The 22,923-nt window shown below is 31.0% G+C and overlaps 1 protein-coding gene across 5 annotated transcripts; it reads right to left on the bottom strand.

Annotated features, from left to right (window-relative positions):
* Nucleotides 1-5,856: 5,856 nt before the first annotated feature.
* LOC100812435 (uncharacterized) lies at nt 5,857-19,121 on the bottom strand. Of its 5 annotated transcripts, XM_006597764.4 has the most exons (16): nt 18,968-19,113; nt 18,834-18,879; nt 16,380-16,926; nt 16,028-16,301; nt 14,834-15,129; nt 11,812-11,994; nt 10,542-11,291; nt 10,368-10,462; nt 10,210-10,269; nt 10,037-10,149; nt 9,017-9,568; nt 8,723-8,797; nt 8,398-8,468; nt 8,248-8,305; nt 7,324-7,585; nt 5,857-6,925 (listed from the first exon to the last, which is right to left on the bottom strand). In XM_006597764.4, the coding sequence occupies exons 3-16, from the start codon at nt 16,790-16,792 to the stop codon at nt 6,225-6,227; spliced, it is 3,903 nt and encodes a 1,300-aa protein (XP_006597827.1). In that variant the 5' UTR covers nt 16,793-16,926; nt 18,834-18,879; nt 18,968-19,113; the 3' UTR covers nt 5,857-6,224. The 5 variants fall into 5 exon arrangements, with proteins under 5 accessions (XP_006597827.1, XP_006597826.1, XP_006597829.1 ...); XM_006597763.4 differs by lacking the exon at nt 18,834-18,879 and having other exon boundaries at nt 18,968-19,121; XM_006597766.4 differs by lacking the exon at nt 18,834-18,879 and having other exon boundaries at nt 10,037-10,125; nt 18,968-19,121.
* Nucleotides 19,122-22,923: the final 3,802 nt, after the last annotated feature.

Raw genomic sequence — 22,923 nt, 5'->3', positions numbered from 1 at the left:
AATATTATTTTATGCATTTATGTAAGAAAAATAATTAGCAAAAATGGTCAAAGCCAATAGTAGGAGAGCACCCAAGAGGGAAAGATGAGTTCGAGGACATGTGCGTGAAGATCAAGGGAAGATCCCCACGGCCTAGGGGAGATGCACAAAGGCAACAAATCATGGAATTTAATTGAGTAATTAATCAATTACATGTGGAAGATATGGGTCAGGTGATATCAGTGACAAAAAAAATTCAAATTATAGTATATAAAATTTGAATGGTACATGAGATCCTGAAAGTGTAATTTGTAGATCAAATTAAATTTAAATATCAAATTAGTTCCCGTAAATAAATACTTTTATATTTTTAGTTCTTATACAGAAGTTCTTCTTTTTTTAATTTTAGTTTTGATAAGTTGATATTTTTCAATTTTGATTCATGTTATCTAATTTAGTTAAAAACTCTTTATTAATGATGTCATCACGTGTTATATAAACAAAAGATGACATCATCAACAAAAAATGACATCTAATTATTACCACTTTAGCAGTGACATTATAAGGACTTACAAAATTACAAAGACTAGAAAATGAAAAAAAAATAGAACTTACATGACTAAAATTGAAAAAAAAAATATAACAACTAAAAATAAATATTGTGTTGAGAGTACTGTGTTGTACAAAAATGACAATTGCCATATTAAAAACAACTAATGCAAAAGATAATAACAAAATAAATCCTAAGTATTTTTATTTTGGATAAAGTATGAATACAAAAACTTATATACAAGAAAGCTTTGGAAATCACGAGGGAGTTTTTCATAAGTTCCTCTAAGATAATACCAACGGGAAAGTCTCATCTTTGCTCCAAAGTACTCAAAACGCATATCTTAACTAACCAAGGTATTTGTCACATGATTAAAATCATGTGACATGCAAGTGACAAAGTTCAATTGTTTCTCACTAGTGCTATTATTTTCAAGAATCTTGAATACATATTTGTGCATGGAATAAACATAATTCTGCCAAGGATAGTGGAATATGCATCAGTTTACGAATATCTACTATACGTTGATCTTATAATTAATTCATTCTTACCTATTTCATTTTATATATTGATTTTAATTAAATTTGTATGTGATATTTAAAATTTAAATATTTTTTGTCTACAGATATGTTACTTTTTTATTTCTTTTAATGCATATATTTTTTTTCATTTTTCATCATGTAAGCTTTTTTTTTTCATTTTTGTCTCTGTAAGTTGTTTTTTTCATATGGTCGCTATAAATTCATGTTTTTCATTGTTAGTCCTTATTATAAGTTCTTTTTTCCATTTTTAGTTCTAAATTATTTTTTCTTTTAATCCCTCTAGGGTAAGTGTTGATGTGGCATTGTTCTTGATGTGACAATGATTGACCAACATGATAGTGTCACATCACTCTCCATTTGTAACATCAATTATTATTTAATTAATGAAAATAGACCAGAGGAATCAAAATTGAAAAAACGTCAAACTTATAAGGATTAAAATTAAAAAAATGAATTTATAGGGACAAAAAATAATAATAAAAATGTTAACTTACAAAGACCAATCAAATATTTAAACCATTAAATTAACCTTCATGTTTTTTTATGGAAATTAAGCTTCATGTTTTTTAAAGGAAATAATTCTTGGTTGGACTTTATTTATCTCGTGAATGATTTAAGTGAAACTACACTCATTTTTCAAGCAATATCTCGTATTTGAATCTTATAAAGAGAAAAAATATAACTAAAAGAAAAAATCCCACTAAAAATAATTAATTAATTATTTTTTCTTGCTAAAATTAATCATCAGTAAAATATGAATATGTTGCACTAATGATATAGTTATAAAAAAATCTAAACATTATCTTAAAAAATGAATAAACAAATAAATAAAACAGAAAAAAGTGTTTGACACACTTTTTCTTTATTGAATAAAATTTATGTGAAATTTAATGAATAAAATTACATTAAAATTCATGTAAATTTTAATCAATAACTTAAAGTATATTGCCAAAGTTTATATTATTAATATTTTTAATTAACATATAAAAATCTCCTCCTATAGGTAAAGGGTAAAAGGCTTGGTCGCCTAGACAGTGTGTCATTTTCCCGCACGTTCCCTTGCCCAAAACCAAGGTAAAAGCCTACTCAGATAAGAACAAACAATGAGGATAGTGGTGTCACTTAAAAGCTTTCAGTATACATTAATGATGAATCAAGCAACTCATGCCATTAGATAATGTCAACGTCACCGCTAGTGAAATAGATTATATTCATTTTCCTATCAAATTGGGTGTATTTATTCTACTATTAGTAAAAAATAAGGTATACTCATTAGTTGAATTTGAAAAATAATTACCTTTTAAATCATTTAATATATGAGTAGTCTTGAAATAAAATCAAAATTTATGATAAAATAATTAATTTAATTATTTTTATTCATCTTGATGAATTAAATAATTATTTCTTGTATATGGTACTGAGTTAGTAATAATTAAGATTTGAATCAAGTTAAATAATAAATATTAATCATATTTTCTGTATAAATTATTTGTAAGTCTTAAGTTTAAACGTAACTCAATCTTAACAATATTTTTTTTGAATTTGTGTATGGATAATATGATTAATGATCCTTTTAATGGATTTAATATGTTTTGATATTATCTTAAAATTAAAACGTAAGTTTGAATCTTACTCACCACAAAAGCCCCTCCAGTTATATATTAATTCTTGAGCGTACGAAAAAATAATAGTATTTACTATTTACAAAAAAAAAATAATTGGTCCAAAAAATAATATGAAATATAAACATTTCTTAATAAAAGATTTTAAAAGACTTTTTTTATAAAAAAAAATATTGTAGTATTTTATCAAGATTTTCAATCATTAAAAAAGAACTTGCACTTTTTGTTTAGATGACAACAAAATTTAGTTATATTTAATTAAGATTTTTCACACATATAAAATGTCTTCTGATATCTAAATCATATTCGATGAATTATGTTGTTGACAGTTACTTGTAAAACCGCAGAGGTCCGGAAGGGGGGTCACGCGCAAAGGGGTAGGGGAAAGGGGGAAGGGGACGCTGGAGGAGAACAAGAGAAGTGAACGAAGAAAATTTAATAAATATTTTAATAAAATATTTAAAAGTGAATTCATATCAAACTTATTAAAATTTATCTAAAATATTAAAATGAGATCTATCAATAAAGAAAAAAAATTAAAGAGATCTTTAATTCTATATGATACTGAGTCCACCAAAAAGTAATATAATTTGGAATCTTCCATTAAAAATGTTCTTAGAATATCACACGCTTTTCCTGCACTCAGGTAAAAAAGTTAATGATAGGAAAAAGTCTTTTATGTGCTTGGTAATATTTTATGCAGCACAAGGGAGTTTCTTTGCAACGAACTCCTTATAAGATCAATAGTTTTGTGGGTTTACGTGTGATTTGGGTAGTTAACTCGTCCAAAGTTTGTTTGGTCTTGTGAGATGGATATTGTATGAGTGTTACTATGTGCATCTTATTGTTTATCTATCCAGTATTTTTTGTTAATTTTAAAATTATCTTGCATTGAAGGTACGCGAATTCGTGGTTGATCTGAATGTTTAAGTTAAACTTACATATTATATGATCCGTATAAAATATACAGATTAAGTATAATTTAAACATACGAGATCATACTAATTCATATGATTCATACGGATTAACGTATGAGTCATATGGATCAAGATCCATATGATATTTTTACTTATTCATTTAAAATGTTGGATGCACTGAATGTACCTAACATCACCCATGTTGTATGGGGTGAGGGTTGATATCTTATTGGTAGAAGTGGCAATGAGGTTTTTTCATGTAATGGTGGGGGTTGATATTTTTACTTATTCATTTAAAATGTTGGATGCACTGAATGTACCTAACATCACCCATGTTGTATGGGGTGGGGGTTGATATCTTATTGGTAGAAGTGGCAATGAGGTTTTTTCATGTAATGTTGTTGGTAAATTTTGAACACACCTTGTGTTCCAATTTTGCCTGGAATGAAATTTTGTTAGCTTTAAAAAAAATGTACCAAAAATTCTATTTTGGACCCTAGTCCAAATTTCCTTCTAACAACCACGTGAATCCTAGTTTCAATTTTATGATTGTAATTTTGAGTCAGGCTTCTCTAACCACTGCTTGGCTTCGTCTTCATGGCATCGTGATGCTCTTCGTTGTGCTGTGAAATCACGTTTTTTACAATGTTGCAGCTCCAATCGTTTTTACCACATTTCGCAATTGTGGATTGCTAATTACAGAAGTTAGCAATTGTATATTCTTTGTTGCTGTAAGTTTTCCTTCTCTATCTGTTACATAATCATACAGCAATCCAAGTGTATTTCTTTATTGCTTGGTCTACGAATAATGAATGCTAGACATGTTTACATGCTTTATTGCTTGGTCTACGAATAATGAATGCTAGACATGTTTACATGCAGTTGGATTAAATTTGATCAATTTTGAAGGAAAAATTTAATCACTTTGATTTTTAATTTATCATCCAATCAATTTCGTTCAAAACTTTAATCCGATCCTATCGAATTTGATATAGTTTAGATTGGATTAGTTTTTAATTTTTTATCATATTTTTATTTTTTTGAGAAAAAATTAAATAAATGATAAGATATATGATAATTATAAAAAAATTAATTTAAAATATCAAATATTTTATGTATATATCATTATATAGCTATATTTATGCATCTTAACTTAAATAGTTAGTAAAAATGGTCTTTAATTAACCTTTTCTATAAATAGGTATAAGTTTTATGATAATTTTATAGATATATAAGAAATAAAAATATAAACACAGGTGATATTATCAAATTATGAATAAAAATATACACATGTATGAGTTCGGTTTGGATTAGAACTATTTTAAAAATTAAATCTGATCAATGTCTATTGTTCAATTCAGTCATATGAATGCGTAAAATTACAATATTTGATAATCCATGAAATTTTTTAAAATCTTATAAATTTATAAAGTCTTTCTAAATCATAAGAATTCATATTTTATAAATTTATTAAAATCCAAACTATAAAATCTTAATCATAAAAATCTTTTAAAAAAATCTTAGAAGTCATTACATTTTTAATCCACAACATTTTTTTATGTACAAGAAAAATCTTTTGAAATCATAATTGAACACATTCACCATTTATTAATTAAAAAGTAAATATAACTTTAATATTTCTCATAAACAAAAACAAAAACTTAAATAGATAAATGAGCAAAGAATACTAGAATAAAAAATAAATATTTTCTATGAATAAATGTCACATCAAAACTTCCTTTGTAGAAGTTATAGAAGATATGTAGATTCCCTGGCATAGTAATTTCTCAGAAAGGTTGATCGTATCAAGAACATTTGGGACAAGTTTCAACAAAATGCCATTGCAATCTTCAGAAGTTCCTCGGCAAAACCTTCTACAAATAGATTATTTCAAGACAGGGAAAAAGAGCTTTGGAATTGCAGCTAATAAACTAGTCATTAGGTAGCCACAGTGATGATAGATAGCCAGAAACTGTCATATATGCAAATCATAAGCAGGACAGCAACTGTCCAGAGTGAAGAGCAGCACTCATTATCTGATGAAAACACAAAATGGTCACATTTACATCATATATACCAAATTTTCCAGGAAAGCCTCATATGGAAATCTGCATGAACAGCTGGATGAAGCTCAGTAAACAACTTGAACAGCATCATGTTGAGGAACTGAACCTGCAAAACACAAGTACCAAAATAAACTGCAGGGGAGGGAGAGGGAATTATACGGAGTGTAGCCACGAAGATCATTTCAGTAAATGAAAGCTGATTTTATTAGAAAAATTAAATGTATGTACACAAGGCTTTTCTCTGATTTATAAGAGCTACAACCAGGATACAGTGTTTGCTAACATACAATCACTAGGAATACTAACTTGTACCAAGAACAAAAATATCTTTACAGTGGAAGTCGTGAACTTCAACATGAGCAAAATCCAAAACAGTTGGATCTGTCAATAGAAACAGCTGGAGAAGGAAGTCTACCAAAGAATATATATTAACCTAATTGAGGGCAGGAATAGCCATAAAACCATCCTATGTAACTAGTCATTTCTTAAAGGTACTTTGTTTCCTTTGTCATTGGTATAATGAACAGTACTATACAAAAAAAGCAGTTTCAAACCATCATATTCAAGTCTGAAAGGTCATCCATGGGAATTTCAAGGCCCATAAAGTCATCATGATCTTGCAATCCATCGTCCTCAATATTCAACCATGAACCAAGATCAGCACCTTGGTCACCAAGATCATCAGGAACACCAAGCACATCCATTCCAGGCAGTTGCAAGTTGGACAAATCAATAGGCTCATGGTCATCGAATTCACCCATGTCAAACTCATCTTTCTCCTTGGCAGTTCTGTTAGTAGACATTTCGTTAAACTTCGAAACAGAAGGCAAAGCTGTTTTAGGTTGCTCTGATAGCTTGCCAAGGAGGCCATTTACAGAAACAGAATGCTTAGTTGCTTTCTGCTTAGGCTTTGTTTTGAGTTTCCTTTCTCCCTTAGCACTAGATAATGCTGGCCTACCAACTTTGGAAGTTCCATTTCTAGATAGCCCTTCTCTGCATTGTCCTTTTCCATCTCTGTCTCTCTCACTCCTCTTCCCTTTTGTACTATTTGATAGAGAACTTCCAATGCTACCGCCAACATCATCTAGGGACAATGCCCTTTTCTTCACCTTGTTTGACCACAGATCTTCCTTCCCACTAGTTTGTTCAGATGAACCATTTATAGCAGGAAGAATATCTGATGAATTGAGATCATGATTTTTCATATTCTGACTAAATTGTGAAGGGTTCTGCTGTGAACCCATGGAACCTGCAGATAGAAAAACATGAATTAAATATCAAATTCCAGGCTGTGCTCAGGAGCAAAAAAGGGGGGAACGGAACTTGATATAACAATTAAGATTAAAAAAAAAAAAAGGGCCTCTAATCATCTGCCTTCCCACCCCCAATCCTGTACCCAATATAATATTGGGAACAAAACAAAAATTTCACCTCTTAGTTGGCAGTTACCTCTTTAGCCGGTAGTACCTTTTGCTTTAGTTGGGCAGTATTTAATTAGACAGGATTGGGGACAAAGGGTTCAAGTCCACAAGAAGATGGCATATAAAGTTAAAGCCATATTTGAAATATGGCTAAAATGCTCAAACAGAACACAGCTAAGATAGAAAAAGTATATTAGAATATTTATTCAAGAAATGAGGATGATACCAGTTCTTGCTTCCAGAGAAAAGGAAGAAGCACAAGGTTTTGTGGATTCAGCCTCTATGCCATCTAATTTCCGAACAACACTTAGCTGTGAAGAAGCAGCAAGGAACATATCCTTATACAAAGGCTCATTGAAGCAGCTCTTGCCCATATCTTCAAATTGCCGGCATCGTTCCAATGTTCGTTTAACAAATCCCAATGCAGCTTGCTTAGCGATTTTGTTGCTTGCATTTTTCCCACCTGATGAGCTAGGACCCCAGCAAGCCTGCCAATCAGTTATTGTCAACTCACTCAGCCACACAACCTATTCATAAAGTAGAGAACACTTTCTAATATAATAGTATCATCTATTAATGTAATGGAGTGTTCAACTTTTATTCCTAGACAATTTAAATTACTTCATGCAAGATAACAAGGCAGGGCATGGAGTTTGGTTTCTCTTATAAAACTAAACACTAAAATAAGAATAGGTCAAAGATATCACAAGTCTGAATTAAAAAGGCAGAGTATGACATGGTTGATAGTTGCCATTTCCAGTTGTATGGTAAGTTTTCATGCTGCTGTTACCTCAACACCCCATCCAAGTCTTATTAGGACATTAAGATCACAAACTATTATGCGTACGATAAATTCTAGCCCCTGCATTTAAGGCTACACACACTACTACACAACAGAACATGGTCCTATACACTTGTTGATGTGTGTCCTTCCTCCATTCTTATACCTGGATAATCAGAGTTATAGACCATGGCCCAACTCTATAAATAATGTCCTGTCCACTACTCTTGTATAAAGATCTCTAGCCTTTTTAACTATGGTAACAAAACTCTTGGTCTTGGAGATAGTTGACTAGAATGCAAAAATTTTATTCCAAAATTGTAAACCTGATTATATGCAAAAAGAGATATTGAACAATAAGAAGGTTACCATGTATTTCTCATAAGCCATCATGACAAGTTTGTCAAGAGCATTTTGTTCAAAATCCCTGTTAATCAAGATATTGAATTTCCAATAAGAGCTATGAGCCACATAAGTTAAAATTAAGTAAATAATCAGGGAATAAATGGTGGCATTTACTTTTCTTGAAGTTCTTTTGTCACTGAAGCCGATTTCAATAATCCATCTAGCAAGCATTTCCTCTTGGACATCTACAATATATATGAAAATAAAATCAAAAGGTGAATTATGTTAGATAAAATAAATAACTTCATTAGGTTCTATATTTATCTATAAATCAGATATCTGGATCTTAACCTGATCTGTATATTTACATAATACTTGGAAAGCAACATGCAAATTTTCAGAGAAGTTACATAACAGATGGAAAAAAAACATTGGGGAAAGAACATTTAGATGATTAGAAGTCAGAACATTATAGCTTGGCTTCAGCAACAGTTGGTACCTGTCCTTGGTAATGCTCCTCTAACCTAGTGATATCCTTACAAATTCCTTCATCATCTGTTTGCAGCATTTCAGGCTTGAAAAACAAAAGCAAAAACAATAAGTATATACTAACCTTAATCTACAGCAGATTTTACAATAACAGACAGAACATCTTGAAATAAATCTGCTGAAGGAACTACAGAATAAACTAGAACAAGATAGTTTAATCACATCTGATATTGATTCGTCATAGTTCCCCAATATCGAGATTTCATGAAAAACAGCACAAAAATTCTTATGAAAGTAAGCTAACCACTGATTCTGAGGAAATTCCAATACTTTGAAGCTCCAAGAGAAGCTTTTCATTCATACCCAAGGTGGCATATTGCAACTCAGAACAGATCAAGGTAGGCATGTTCTGGCTTGAATTTAACCTAGTTGATGGGATATCAACTATATCACTTTCAGTCTCATCATGTCCTGACTTCCTAGTTATCCTATAACCGTTGTAAGGAGAACGACAAGCAAGATGAGAATTAGATCGAGAATGGTGATCCAAACTTCTCAAATCCAACTCTCCGTCAGCCTCAGATTCAGTATCACATGCATCAAACATGATATCTTCACTTTCACTGTTACACTCCTCTGAAATCAGAGCAGATATTAGCCTTTGACAGAAGGGAATTCCATTAGAATCTCCTTTAGCTAGTTGTAACTGTTCTGCTACAATTCCAGCACCCGTTTGATCACCAGGTTCAAAATCTCTTTCAGAGCCAGTTAACCCAAACCCATTAGCCACAGCTTCACAATCATCTATATATGAAGGAACTGGAGTTGGCATCAATCCACTTGGTTCAAGATTTATCTGAAAGATGAATGAATTATTATTTGAAATTTAAATAATTTATTCCCATGATAGGTATGTCTAAGAAATTCAGATCAATAAAATCATGCTTTAATCTCCAGTATTAATAAAACGATAACTTATGCAAGATTGGTTGGGAATTTTATAATATACATCAAACCATGCGTGCATGTGTGCGATAAGGAATAAGCATAACTGATAATATAATGGCCATAGTTCCATACAGAATCAGGACACACATTTATGGTAAAACCAATAAATTCTAACTCCAGAATAATCAACCAAAGGATTCATCGGGGCTATAAGATTATGGACACCAGCACAAATCTGAAGCATCACTAAACTACCTTTTCTTACAAATGAAAGCACCATATTTGAAGTGTGACAATAATGCTCATCACTGATCTAACACATACTCTTAAAAAGAAATGCAACACTCATAATAGCCAATAGGGAAAAAATTAGTACCTTCTGTTTCCAGTAAGCAAGATCCTCCTCACTCATCAAACCAAAGAAAGGCTCCATCTGCCTCCAGAATTGGCTGGAAAAAGCACGAGCTGCAGTAATAAGGAAGTACAGAACTACTCCATCAGATAAGTATTTAGGCTACACAGTTCGATAATATTTAGTAAGATTCATACCAGAGTTGATAACACCCTTGACAGCAGCCAATAATTCTTCATGTCCATCTTCTGACCCAACTAAAACAGTGAACCCAAAAGTGATTAATGATATACTTGTATTATACACATATGAAAAGGTGAGATCATTATTCTTTTCTAGAAGCAGAAACTAGTACCAAGAAAATCTGCTGATGCACTAATTGCTGAATGTTTCTGACGTGCATATGCCTTACGATCAGAAAGTTTCCTGGTTGGTGGACGACCTGCCCTGCTACGTAGAATCAAAAACATTAGCTTTAATCTGTGCACCTAAACAAATTGTCAAACCTAAGAAATAGAAGTATTTTAACCTTTCACTCTTCTCAAGTCCTAGTCTTGAACTTCTAAGTTGCTTTACAGTCCCTATATTTCCAAGCTTCTCAGATGTCACTGGCGTTGGCGACCTTGCAGAGGGAAAATTGCGTCCTGTCCTACCTTGCCTCCGAACACCATCTCCATGTTCTTCCCCAGAGACAAGCTTATTTTTCCTTGTTGGAAGGACCAAGTTAGAAACCTTTTGAACATTTTGTCCAGCTTTCTGATCTATCTCCTCTGGTTTCCTGCCTTTCTCTTTGGGTTTAATCTCAGCTACCCCTGACTCTTCACTTTCAGATAAGGTAGCTGAAGTTAAAGAATCACCTTTTAATTTAATTTGCTGAGGAGAATTGCCAGCCAAACGTCTAACAAATCCCAACCCAAGATCATTACCAGTCACATCAGATACAGAATCCAAAGCAGGGGAATCATCATTACTTGATACATTGGGCACAAAATTTGTTCTTCTGGCAGTACGGGAGCTCTTTTGTGGCCTCTGCCAGTGCACAACAGGTGGGGAAGATGATCGTGCGGATGCCACACGCTTGCGATTGTTAGTGCCAACACTGGCAGGGGGCTTGGTCATACAATGCGAGGGCTCCCAATCATTAGGAAAAGATGCTCTATGGACACCAGGTGACGACTTTGGGCCAACTCCTGAACCAGATCGTGGCGCCCGAATAGGTGTATTCATTTTTGCACTTGAATTAGGGCTCACTGAATTATATTCATCGCGAACAGTTGCCCTGGGCATAGAACAATTGTAAAGACAAAATCAATCAGTTATACATTACATTTTTTATTAAGACAGTAAATTTATTAAGTCAATTAGATAAATTACAAAGGGAAAGCAGGATAAGAATCATCCTTAAAAAAAGAAGAAAAAGTAAACAACAAATAATAAACATCGACATAATAAAGCTACCCCATCCTTCATCATATTTGTAAGGGATACCCCTTTACAAAGCCCGTGTGCTTTACATCATATGCAAGTCAAACAACTAATCTTATCCTAAAGCAGTTGCGTATCTCAAAACTCCTAATCAATTATCAATTATAGGATATATATCAAGACAAAGAAAGAGCTATGAGTACTAATTATAATACATTAGGATCCTTAACAGAAACGGAGCAAATAAACAAACCATCAAAACAAAGAAATCAAGGAGAAAGCTACATGAAAGAAAAAAATGTTTTCGATGATAAATGTAATTTTCTTTTTGAAAGAAATAAATTATGATAAGAAATGAGCTCCAGTTTGCTTACTTGTTAACAGCTCTGAAATTCACCCTTTCCTTGTCTGAATTAACAGGACGATCCCGCCTATCATTGACAGCAGAATTATTTTCTAGGTCACTTCTAGGGGTAGAGACACGTATGCCCAACCCTGATTGTTGAGAGACAGCATCTGATTTTCCAGCTCCAACAGTTCCATTAGAAACCCCCGACCTAAACCAAAAATACATGAAAGTATTATATGATAGCCTATATTGAAGAAAGATAATCAACAGGAATTAAAAATAAATAAAAAATTCTTGTTACATGATATCTTCCATCAAAGATCCTTGAAATCAGAGAGAATTTAGCACAATTCCTCACAACTATATTCTCTTGTTACTTCAGCTACAGATGAGTTTGAAGCCTTTCACTATTATTTTCATTCATTTCTGTCTTTGTGTTATGACAATAGAAGGAAGATATGCAATAAATTACCATTGCTAGAACAAGGGAGCTATAGCTATCCTAACACATGATATGTGATTCTTATGATGTCAACTCAAGTACTTATTATCTAGCATTAGATGTGTATAGCGCGGTAATAAATTGCTAATAATGATACTAGAGAAACAAGTAATTTAAAATTTTAATTTGCAAAATACAGTGTTTACAATGAATGACTAAAGGCATTGTTGCGCATCATTATATTGAATCTAAATTCTAAAGCACAAACTTTTAACAATAATTGTTTATATAAATTGCTCCATTAATTAATCTACATATTGGAATTGCAAAGATATAATTCATAATCACATATGAATATATGATTAGTACATTCACTATAAGACAATACTTGAACTTGCCCTATGACAAGGACTTGGGTATTATGGGGTGCCTAAGTCCCACATCAAGTAGTATGGGATGCAAGGGGGGAGGGCCAAGCACTTAAATACTCCACCAAGCATCCCATACTACTTAATGTGGGACTTAGGCACGACATATTACCCAAGTCACTATCATAGCACCACCCCTAAGAGCCAACGTCTTGGTAGCTCACACTCTACGACATTTCACTCAACTTCCTTGTCAAATTAAAATATTTTTTTGGAATGAACCAAGGGTATACAAACAATCACTAATCCCTTCAAGCCATAGAGATCACCAAAATGGGTTTTGTCACTCACTCCCAACAAAATATTTTCATTTGCATGGCCAAGAGTGATAACTGTGCCAAATGGTGTTGTCAGGAACCGATACAAGGGGGGCAAGCAGGGCCTTCCCCCCCTTAGGACCCTTTTGTGTATATATGAGGAAAAAAAAGAAAAAGTAAAAATAAAAAAAAAAAGCACTAATAAAGGAAAATACATAAAAAAAATAGGTTTTTGAGTTAATATCAGCTAAATTTTCTTTTAATTGCAGATCATATCTCTAGTTTTACACATAAAATTAATAAAAAATATTTTTGTTAAACTTATTATTTATTCATTACTTATTTATTAGAAGTTACATATATAAGAAATAGTGTAAAAAAAATTTGGCCCCCCTTTAATACATTCCTGGATCTGTCCCTGGACGTTGTGTGATTCATCTAGCCAACCTCACCCAGTGGGATAAGGCTTTGTTATTATATGGCCAAGAGTGAATGTTGGCCAGCATGCTTAAGGGATCCAACTATTTACCAATTGTAGCAGGCTTTTGTTGGTAGATTATTAATTAAATTTATGGTTAAGTTAGTAATTTGGTCTGTACACTTGACACTATTTTTCAATTTTGTCCTTACATGAAAAAACCCACATTTTGGTCCCAAAATGAAAAGGCATTTACACATTGGACCCTGCCTATAACAGTGTTGTATTTGGTCCCTATACTTGACAAAGGTTTAGTCCCTACATGAAAAAAGTTTACACTTCATTTTGGTCCCTAGATGAAAGAAAGAAAAAAGAAAATCTTGACACCTTTTAATCTTTTTGTTTTTCCTTTTCATTTTCATATATAAAAAGCCATTAATTAATTTATTTATCATTTTATCTACTCATAGTTAAAATCTGTATTATTCAATGAATGATTTACAGCATGTGTAACCATATATATACAAGTAATATGCTATATAAAAGATAAACTAATCTAATCTTGAACCTACAATTTTGGATCAAGTAAATTGTCGTATCAAAGGCTAATCATAAGGAAACTAAATATCTGATTTAAATCAGCACTAATAAATTATTATAGGGAAGCAAGAGAGCATATATAAGCTAAGGATTTTTCTATCCTGTGCAATTGCACAGGTTAAGTAGCATTAATTATTCACTTTTAACTAACATTGGTTAGTTAATTAATTATGTTTTCTCGATGGAAGTAATTATCTCTCTTTCCTATTTATTTTACTACTGTAAACTCAGCTCTTTATAATCTATCTCTCCTATTTATTTTATAGACTCACATCACTATAATCTATCTGTTTCTACTGAAATTATAATTAATTGATTTTATTTTACTGCATCTCCTTGTCAAGAGATAAAAATGTAACTAGTTCTTTTATAACTAGTTCTTTTATAATTTGTTGTTCCTGTATGAGAAAAAAAAACTGTAGAGTTCTCAAATTAAAAATTATTTTATATTTACTTTTTAAAATAGGTTTCAATCATTATTTGCTTTTTGCTTTTTATTGCAGTATATTACTTTTCAAAATACTGTAGATAAAGATTGCAGTATTTGTTTTTTAACCCAGTATACTAGAATTACTTTTTTTTCACTGTATGAGTTAAGAAAATCTGAAAAAGAAAAACTTTACAGAGCTAGTTACATTTTGATGGAGATGCAGTAAAATAAAAACAATCAGTGATAACTTTTTAGTGGAAAGAGAGAGATTATAAAGAGGTGGGTCTACAAATATTAGAGTATACATTCATGATTCTTTTAAGAAAACATAATTAATTAATTGATGAAATTTAATTAAAAGTAGATAATTAATGCTACTTAACCTGTGCAAACTTGCACAAGATAGAAAAACCCATAAGATAATTTTGTCTAAAACAGTACAAATGCATACAAATACATTCATGATTCATACCTGAAAGAATGAGAATCATTACTCAATTTTGATCGAGCATCAGTGGCTAGTCTTTGTTGCATTCCATGTTTAGTTTCCTGGAAAAGGTTAACAGGTTTTGTCAATGCTGCATTTGGAGACCCATCTGGTTTGATGCCAGAACGCTTCTTCTTCATTTTTGACTTTTCCCACCCATCACCTCCAATTGGTAAAGTTCGTTCCTCACCCTGAATTGCACCACTATTGGCAATCCGTATTTCTTTATCTCTATCTACAGTCCCCGATGGCCTGACAAGAGAATTAGTCCGTATATCCATCTAGAATTTATCAAACCCAAGTCAGTTTTGCTCAACAGATTTTAAAGCAAACCAAGGTAATCTGAAATCAGACTCTCCCATATAAAGAGAAGTAAAAATAAAGTTGTAAAGCCACAATCACGAGCCATACTCTGTAATTTGGCAATTTCATAAAAGCAATGAGACACTCGTAACAAACCTAGAGTTCATGAAAGACATGCAATATACATATACACATATATACGGGTGAGGATCAAGTTACTCAATTCAATAACTCTTTGTATATATTAAATTTCCATAATCCAACCATTAAATTAGAAGTTCTTATTAAATAGATCAAGTCTATATATTTTTATAAGATTTTAAAAGGCACTAAATAATTCATTAAGTAAATTCAATTTAACATATAATACACTTTTTTAAAATATAAAAAAAATGTCAATTATAAGTCTGATTTATCTAAAATTTTGTGTGCATAATTGTTCAGATAATATCAATTATCAAAATATTCAATGGTTAGATTAATGAAATTTAATATATGCAAAGAGTTTTTGAAAAAAGTAACTTTAAGAGTTAATCCCAGAGTAACTGATCCCTATCCTATATGTATATGTTCAAAAGAATTCATAATAGATTTCTACACATTAGGTGGTATCTCTAAGAACTGAGGGAAAATGTTTGAGTTAGCAACTTTTGCTAAACCAAATTTGAAACAGGACCCCATGTCACACAGATGTAACAAACACTTTGAGGAATATTACAACTAAGGGATGTCTAAATAGTTAAACACTACTTAAAACCACAACTTATTTACATGAGAACAGCACAAAACTGAATAAGTTATATTAGGAGGCATAAAAAGAAATGGAATATCATGTTGATAATAGCAAACAAGCACAAAGAAAACAAAGACACATACCCTTACATCAACCAAAGAAGTTCGAGTGCGCTTGTTAGAAACATTTTTGGTTCTTTCTTCCAACTTCGGTTGGTCATGTTCAAAACCACCTGTGACTGCATGACCTTCAACTCCAACCTTACCTGTACTTGTTCCCAAGACTGATCGATCATTTAACGTGAAACTAGAGCGTTCATTAGAAAAAGTTTCAGCTCGAGACCTTTTCTTTGAAATTATATTTTGGAAATCTTTGTTGAATCTAGACAAGGCTTCACTAAACATTTTAGCACGATCCCTGTTGAAGAATACAACGTTATTAAACAGCTCTAACTTCAATGCCAGTAGTAAAACATACAAAGAATGAAAGAACTACCTTGCCCTCCTAAAACTTGTGTGTAAACTATCCCTGAGTCGTTTGATATCTTCTGGTACTGGGGATGATAGTTGCTTGCCTTTGGCAGAACTAGATGGAGAATCATCAGGAGAAATTCCAAAAGCAGCACTGACAAGTCGTTTATAATCTATTTGACGATTAGACTTATGCTCTGGAGCCACCAACTTTAGATTAAAACGCACACAACTGAAGAAGCTCACCACATCCCCTTGTGTTGCTGAAGAACTGCTTCTTGACATGCTTGGAAGAGAAGACAGAATTGGACTTTCCATGCTTTCACGGAAGCTACCTGATCTATCTAACGAAGGAACTATGTGGGATCCACGCTGCCCAGAGTACAATGGTCTATCTGGGCTGCTAGAAGATATGTCAAACTTGGTGGATGTTGCCATAGCACTAATTCCCACACATCTCTTGAGCCAAATACACAGAACAGAGATTGGTGCATGACAAAGATTTAGCACTACACTGACTAAAGCACATAAAGGGCAAATCTATATTACAAGGGAAACAATTGGATGTGCACCTGAAAGGATCAAAACAATAACACAGTATAATCAAACTCAACAGGCTGAAATGTAGAAATATTCATGTGCACAGTAAAAGACTTGGGATAGAAAGTCAAGATTCATGCCCAAAAGCACCCTAAATTTGTATGATGAACACGAAATTTTTAAAATTCAACAAATGCTAAGGGTTTGTAACACAGCACATAGAGTTTGTCTGAATGACTCAACTATCTATCATTATCCTAGTTCAACTCATCTACGTCAAAGTAAAAATTAAAAGGAATAATATGTTATTATATTCGGCATGTAAACTAATTATTTACATATATGACAAAAACAAGTTTACAGAAATCTCCAAATGCAGAGGAAAAAAATACACTATCAGAACCAGCATTCTTATATCACAAAACACACCAAAGAAAAAGGCTTCATGGTCAAGTATTGCCCTTAGCACCATTTTACATAAAATGTCATGAAACAATTGGATAAAATTACATTATATATACCTCTCCATTCTGTTCTACATAGGACCTTGTCCTTGTTCTTATATCACAAATCTTATCAGCTCTCTGTACAGTGTACCATCTCAATTTTAACCTTAATCTCCAGGACAAAATATCATTTTAATAAAATATACCTTTAAGACTGATCATACAAAAACTTCATAGCACATTACCCCTCTTCTAAGTTACTTGAACTATCTTAGTTACAGTTTAATGAAGAAAGATTGGGGGGGGGGGGGGGGGGGATCACCATATGTAATATATTTATTTAGTCTAAACAACAACTACAACCATTAGACACCCTTTTGATATAATGTAGATATTTTTGAAACGGCAGATTATTGAATGAATAAACTTGATGCTATGCCTCCATAGAAAAACGAGGAATTGACCATGTGTAACAAACCTTCCAATTCTACCTGGATCAACATTGTGCTCTACTGACAAGTTCATCTCAACTTTAATGCAAATCATGTTGATTGCAACCATGGATCAAATTCATATACAAAACACAAACAAACTTTGCAAATGGATTTATTTAACTTTACCAAGCCTAACTATTACATAGAGAAATGTAAGTTAATAGACATAAATGCTCAATGTGGCAACAAGATGAAATCTACATGATTATGAATTATGACAAATGCTATGAAGATTTTGTCAACAACATACTGTATGCAAACCAATTACTGTGGCTTACTGTCTCAACATCAAAGACCAATTGCTACAACTTAAATTCTCATTCTCAACTTCAAACACCAATTACTGTGACTAGTGACTTCAAATACCAATCTTGGACCCAAGAACTATACTCCATTAGTCCATCATCAATTTACCATATTCTCAACATAAACAGGTAGTCAACATAAAGACAAGATGACTACTTTTTCTTCAATTAGAAATAATCATCAATTCTAACCGTCACTTTAAAAGTAACCCCATCAAAACAATTGAGTTTTACTGCCCGAATTTGTAATCCAGTGACAACAGATGCACACTATTGTTTACAAGTTCACCTTCCTACACTAACTCTGGTCTACTCCTACTCCTATAATAAATTCCTCAATTCAATGACATTATCTGCCAATATACAGGGAATGGCCACACAGTAAATAAAAAAATAAATCATACGCCCTCTGAACTTCAAGCATGCATTTTCTCATTTTAAATTTTAGTACACAAAACATTCAATTAAAAAGCCAAACATAAAACAAAATTAGCAAGATGTATCTATCTATAAACAACAATAGTTCTGTTTCACAAGTTTTAGCTACTCCATGCATGCAGATACTCTTTCTCCTCTACTTCCCCAATCTCACTTCGTTCGAAAGCTCAACAAAACACATACAGGAAGCAGCCAGAACGTTAAGAAACCCTAACGGTTGAATCAATGCAAAAACCGAAAAATCAAAATCACGAACCATCCTATTAACGCGATAAAATACTACGAACTTCAAAATCAAAACCCTGGAAGTTAAACAAAAGATGAAGCAATTAAATAACAGCAAACTCAAAAAAATAAAATAAAAATAAAAATTGATGCATCGAAATATACCTCGAATCTTGTAATGGTGCTTGTTATTGGTTCTCTTAATAGCTGAGAAAATTAGAAGAATCGAAAAGCGTATTAGAATTTGATTTTGCTGTGAGCTCCAAATCGAAGTTCGTACGAAGAAGCCATGGAGGAGGAGGAGATACCGGTGTTTTGATCGGCAATTAATTGGACTAAGGTGATTTTACCTTTCTGCCCATGCTCGTGTATTTTTCGAAAATTTAGGAGCCCTGGTTTGGCAGGGTGTTTTTGTCACTACAATGCTATATACGGTATGACTGACATTGAATTACATGTGATTATGCTATCATCAATAATATAATAATAATTGTTACTATTATTCTTATAATTTACTGCATAATATGTACTGTACAAAATCAATATACTTTGTTATTATTATTAAGAATAATATGAAAGAGAATATAAGTTTCTGTTCGTTCCAATTTATTAAAAACAGTATCCATTTATATTTAAATATAATTATTGTATTGAAAAGGACAAATAAAAATATGAATTTAATATGTAGTGTAAAGCTTTTACACTATGGTCTCTTTATAATTACAATTCTAAGTCAATAAATTTACGATATATAATAGATTATGATTTAATAATTATATAAAAAATTTACATTAAAAATAATATTCGTTTATATTTAAATATAATTATTGTATTGAAAAAGACAAATAAAAATATGAGTTTAATGTCTATGTATTTATAGTGTAAAACAATTTTATATTATCATCTCATTATACATTATAATTTAAATTATTTTAAAATAATTATTTTAAAAATTAATAAATGATAAGTTATAATTTGATAATTGTGTAAAAAAAATTATATTATCGATATATAACCATTTTTCTCTAAAATATAAAAAAGAGAGTGGAGTTGAAGCTCATTTTCTTTTTGCTTTTCAAATTCTTTTGTAAAAAATGAAAGAAATTTTGTTTTTTGAAGAACTAGGTTGAACAAGCATTTGAGTTAATCACGTCAATAATTTTCATAAATTTCTTTGAAATTACGTTTGAAGAACTTTTTATAGATAACTTTTATTAAAAGATAAAGTCCAAATTAAAATCATGATAAGGAGAGATAGATCCAGAGATGTATTAAAGGAGTAAATTTTTTTTACATAATTGTTAAATATTTAATTTTTAATAAATAATTATTTGATAAATTATATGTTCCATAGAATTATATGTTATTAATTATATGTGAAAAACTAGACTTAAAATGTATTCTTAAAAAGAAGTTAGATTAAATATTGTTTTTTATTCATTATGTTTTAATATTTTTTTATTTTGATACGTTAAGTTTTAAAAGTTTTATTTAAGTTTTTTATGTTTTTAAAAGTTTTATTTTAGTCTTTTATGTTTTTTAAAATTTTATTTTGATCTTTTTTCTGTTTTTTTTTATTAAAAATGTTAGTGCTATGTCAATGTTTTAAATTTTGACATAACATTAAATATAAGTAAAATAATTAATTTAAAATTGTGGTAGTTAAAATAATTAATTGTTTCAAAATTTAAAATATTAACGAATGGAAAACAAAGGAAATGACCAAAATAAAACTACATAAAAAACTAAAATGAAGTTTTTAAAACTTAAAATAAACATTTCAAAAACAAAATATCAAAATAAATCCGTTAAAACTTAATGTAAGAAAATAAAAAAAAATATTACAACATAATCAACCAAAACTAATGCAAATCATTTTTCTAATAATATTTTTATAAAAAAAATTGTCTCACATTTATAAGGAGTCTTGAGCGGCATGGGCACCCCCAAATTGATTCTTCTTACAAATTTTAGGATAGGAATAACCCGCGAACAAATTAGTCAAAAGTTTCATTATATCCTTCATTAGATGTAGATACTTCACCATTCAAAGTATTCTTGTGTAATTCTATCAAAACTCGCAACCCAAATATTTTTATATAAGTCTCTCCAGATTTCATTCCCCATATTTTCAAAATAGAAATTTAATGTCTTTACCATATGTTTGAACGGGGGATTTAAAAAATTCTAGAAAATTCAAATACACAATATTTTGATTGCCTTTATTTAAATTCCTTTCATTTTGTAAATATTTTGTTTGGATGAGGCAATTCAATTTCTTGTATTTTCATTTCCTTATTTGGACAAAGTAATTCAATTTCAATGAAATTCAAATTTTTATTTTTAAATATTTATTTCAAAATTAAAATTTCAATATTGAATAAAAATAAACATGAGTCATTTTTTTTAAATAGTTAAATATTCAAAATAAATTTAATGTTATACAATATAAAATAATAAATTTCAATTTAGTGTCCTTATTTGTCTCCAAATTTGGTTATCCTATACTTTAATTCACTTGAGTCTCCATTTTTTTTCAATCCCGTTAATATTTTGGTGCACGATTTTAACCCTAAGTGGTAATTTTTATTTTACCATTGGATTTATTATTTTTTAAAAATAAAAAGGGCTATAATTATTTTTAGCTTTTATCTTTTTTTCTTAACTTTCCCATATTCTCCTTTAGCTTCTCCTTCTCTCTAACCTAATTTCTGCTCGAACGACAATACCAACACCGAAACCAATGATGTCGACGACACCACCGCAACCTCTTTTCCTTCCAACCAAGTCAACATTATGAAAAGAAATAAACAAAACTCGTTCACCCAATTATTTGCAGAAGGTATAAATCATTCTCCAAAATAAAGATAAAAATCAACATCGGTGGATCTTTACAAATTAGGCTTCTTCCAATCAAGAAGGGGGATTGGGGGAGCCAGTAAGAAAAAGCAAAATAATGGAAACAAATATTTGTCTTTGCTCACATCTCCGCTTCAGAATCACGTTTTTGAGTCTCCGCTTCAGGTTGGCGTCTAAGGCTCAAGTTTTGTTTCGGATCTCACATTTGGGTGGTGGAACATGGTAGCACCACCGCCATGGTAATTGTTGGTTGTGGGCAAAGACGAAAGGAAAAAGAAAAGAATAAAGAGAGAAAGAAAGATGAAGGTCGCACTGGAGAAAGGAGTGAGAAAATTGAAATTCTTTGGTTTTTAAGAGGATTTCATATGACTCATTTTTTGTTAATTAAAATTTCCAGTTAAAATTCCAGATATTTAATTTCCCTTTAAATTATTATCCAAACACTAAATTTAAAATGACAGATATTCAATATCTCATTTAAAATGAATTACTTCGTTGAAAGTATATATCCAAACACATAGTTAAGGTTTACAAGGTAAGCACAATGATGACTTAAAAACAAAGTAATGTTATAAAAATGTATAATAAACGAACAAATGTGAATATTGTATAAAAGTACATTGTTATACAAGATAGGTAAGGTTCATAAATTCTTCATTTTGAGGTATTTATAGCACAAACATCCTTCTAGCTACTAAAGTTAAAGCTGGTTCTCCAAAAAATGAACCGCTTTTTGATCCTTATGCAATAAAATATTTGAAGTTTCGATGTGGTAATCATATCTTCTACCTTATAACTTTTTTAAGTGAAACTTTCTATTATGAGTTGACATTCTAATGTTATGTCTTTAAAATTCTATTTGTCACTTTATTTCTTTGAGATAATGATTGTGTGTATTCTTCAATGATTTGTTTTTTAAAAAAAAATTGACTTCCCTTATAATGCGACAAAGGGTCAAACGACTACATTAATTTGTAATATGTTTTGACATATTGATGCATATAAAATGCACTTAAAGGAAAACGTATCCTACACAATGGTTTCAGTTGACCTAAAATTCAAATATCGTATGGTAGAGACTAGTGTCGGTTCCCAAATAACTAAATTTTACAGCAGTCCAAGCAAATCTAATATTAAGGGAATTTATTGATTACTTTATAGAAAAATAGTTTGATTGAAAGATTACACATGATAGGAAGGCCTAGGATTGTGATTTTAAATGTACCTTTAATTTTCTCCAATTTTTATTCTAATAAGGGAAT

This window comes from Glycine max, chromosome 15, assembly GCF_000004515.6.
Source record: "Glycine max cultivar Williams 82 chromosome 15, Glycine_max_v4.0, whole genome shotgun sequence".
Classification (NCBI taxonomy): domain Eukaryota; kingdom Viridiplantae; phylum Streptophyta; class Magnoliopsida; order Fabales; family Fabaceae; genus Glycine; species Glycine max.
Note: the sequence above shows the minus strand (reverse complement) of the source record. Positions and strands in the feature narration are given on the sequence as shown.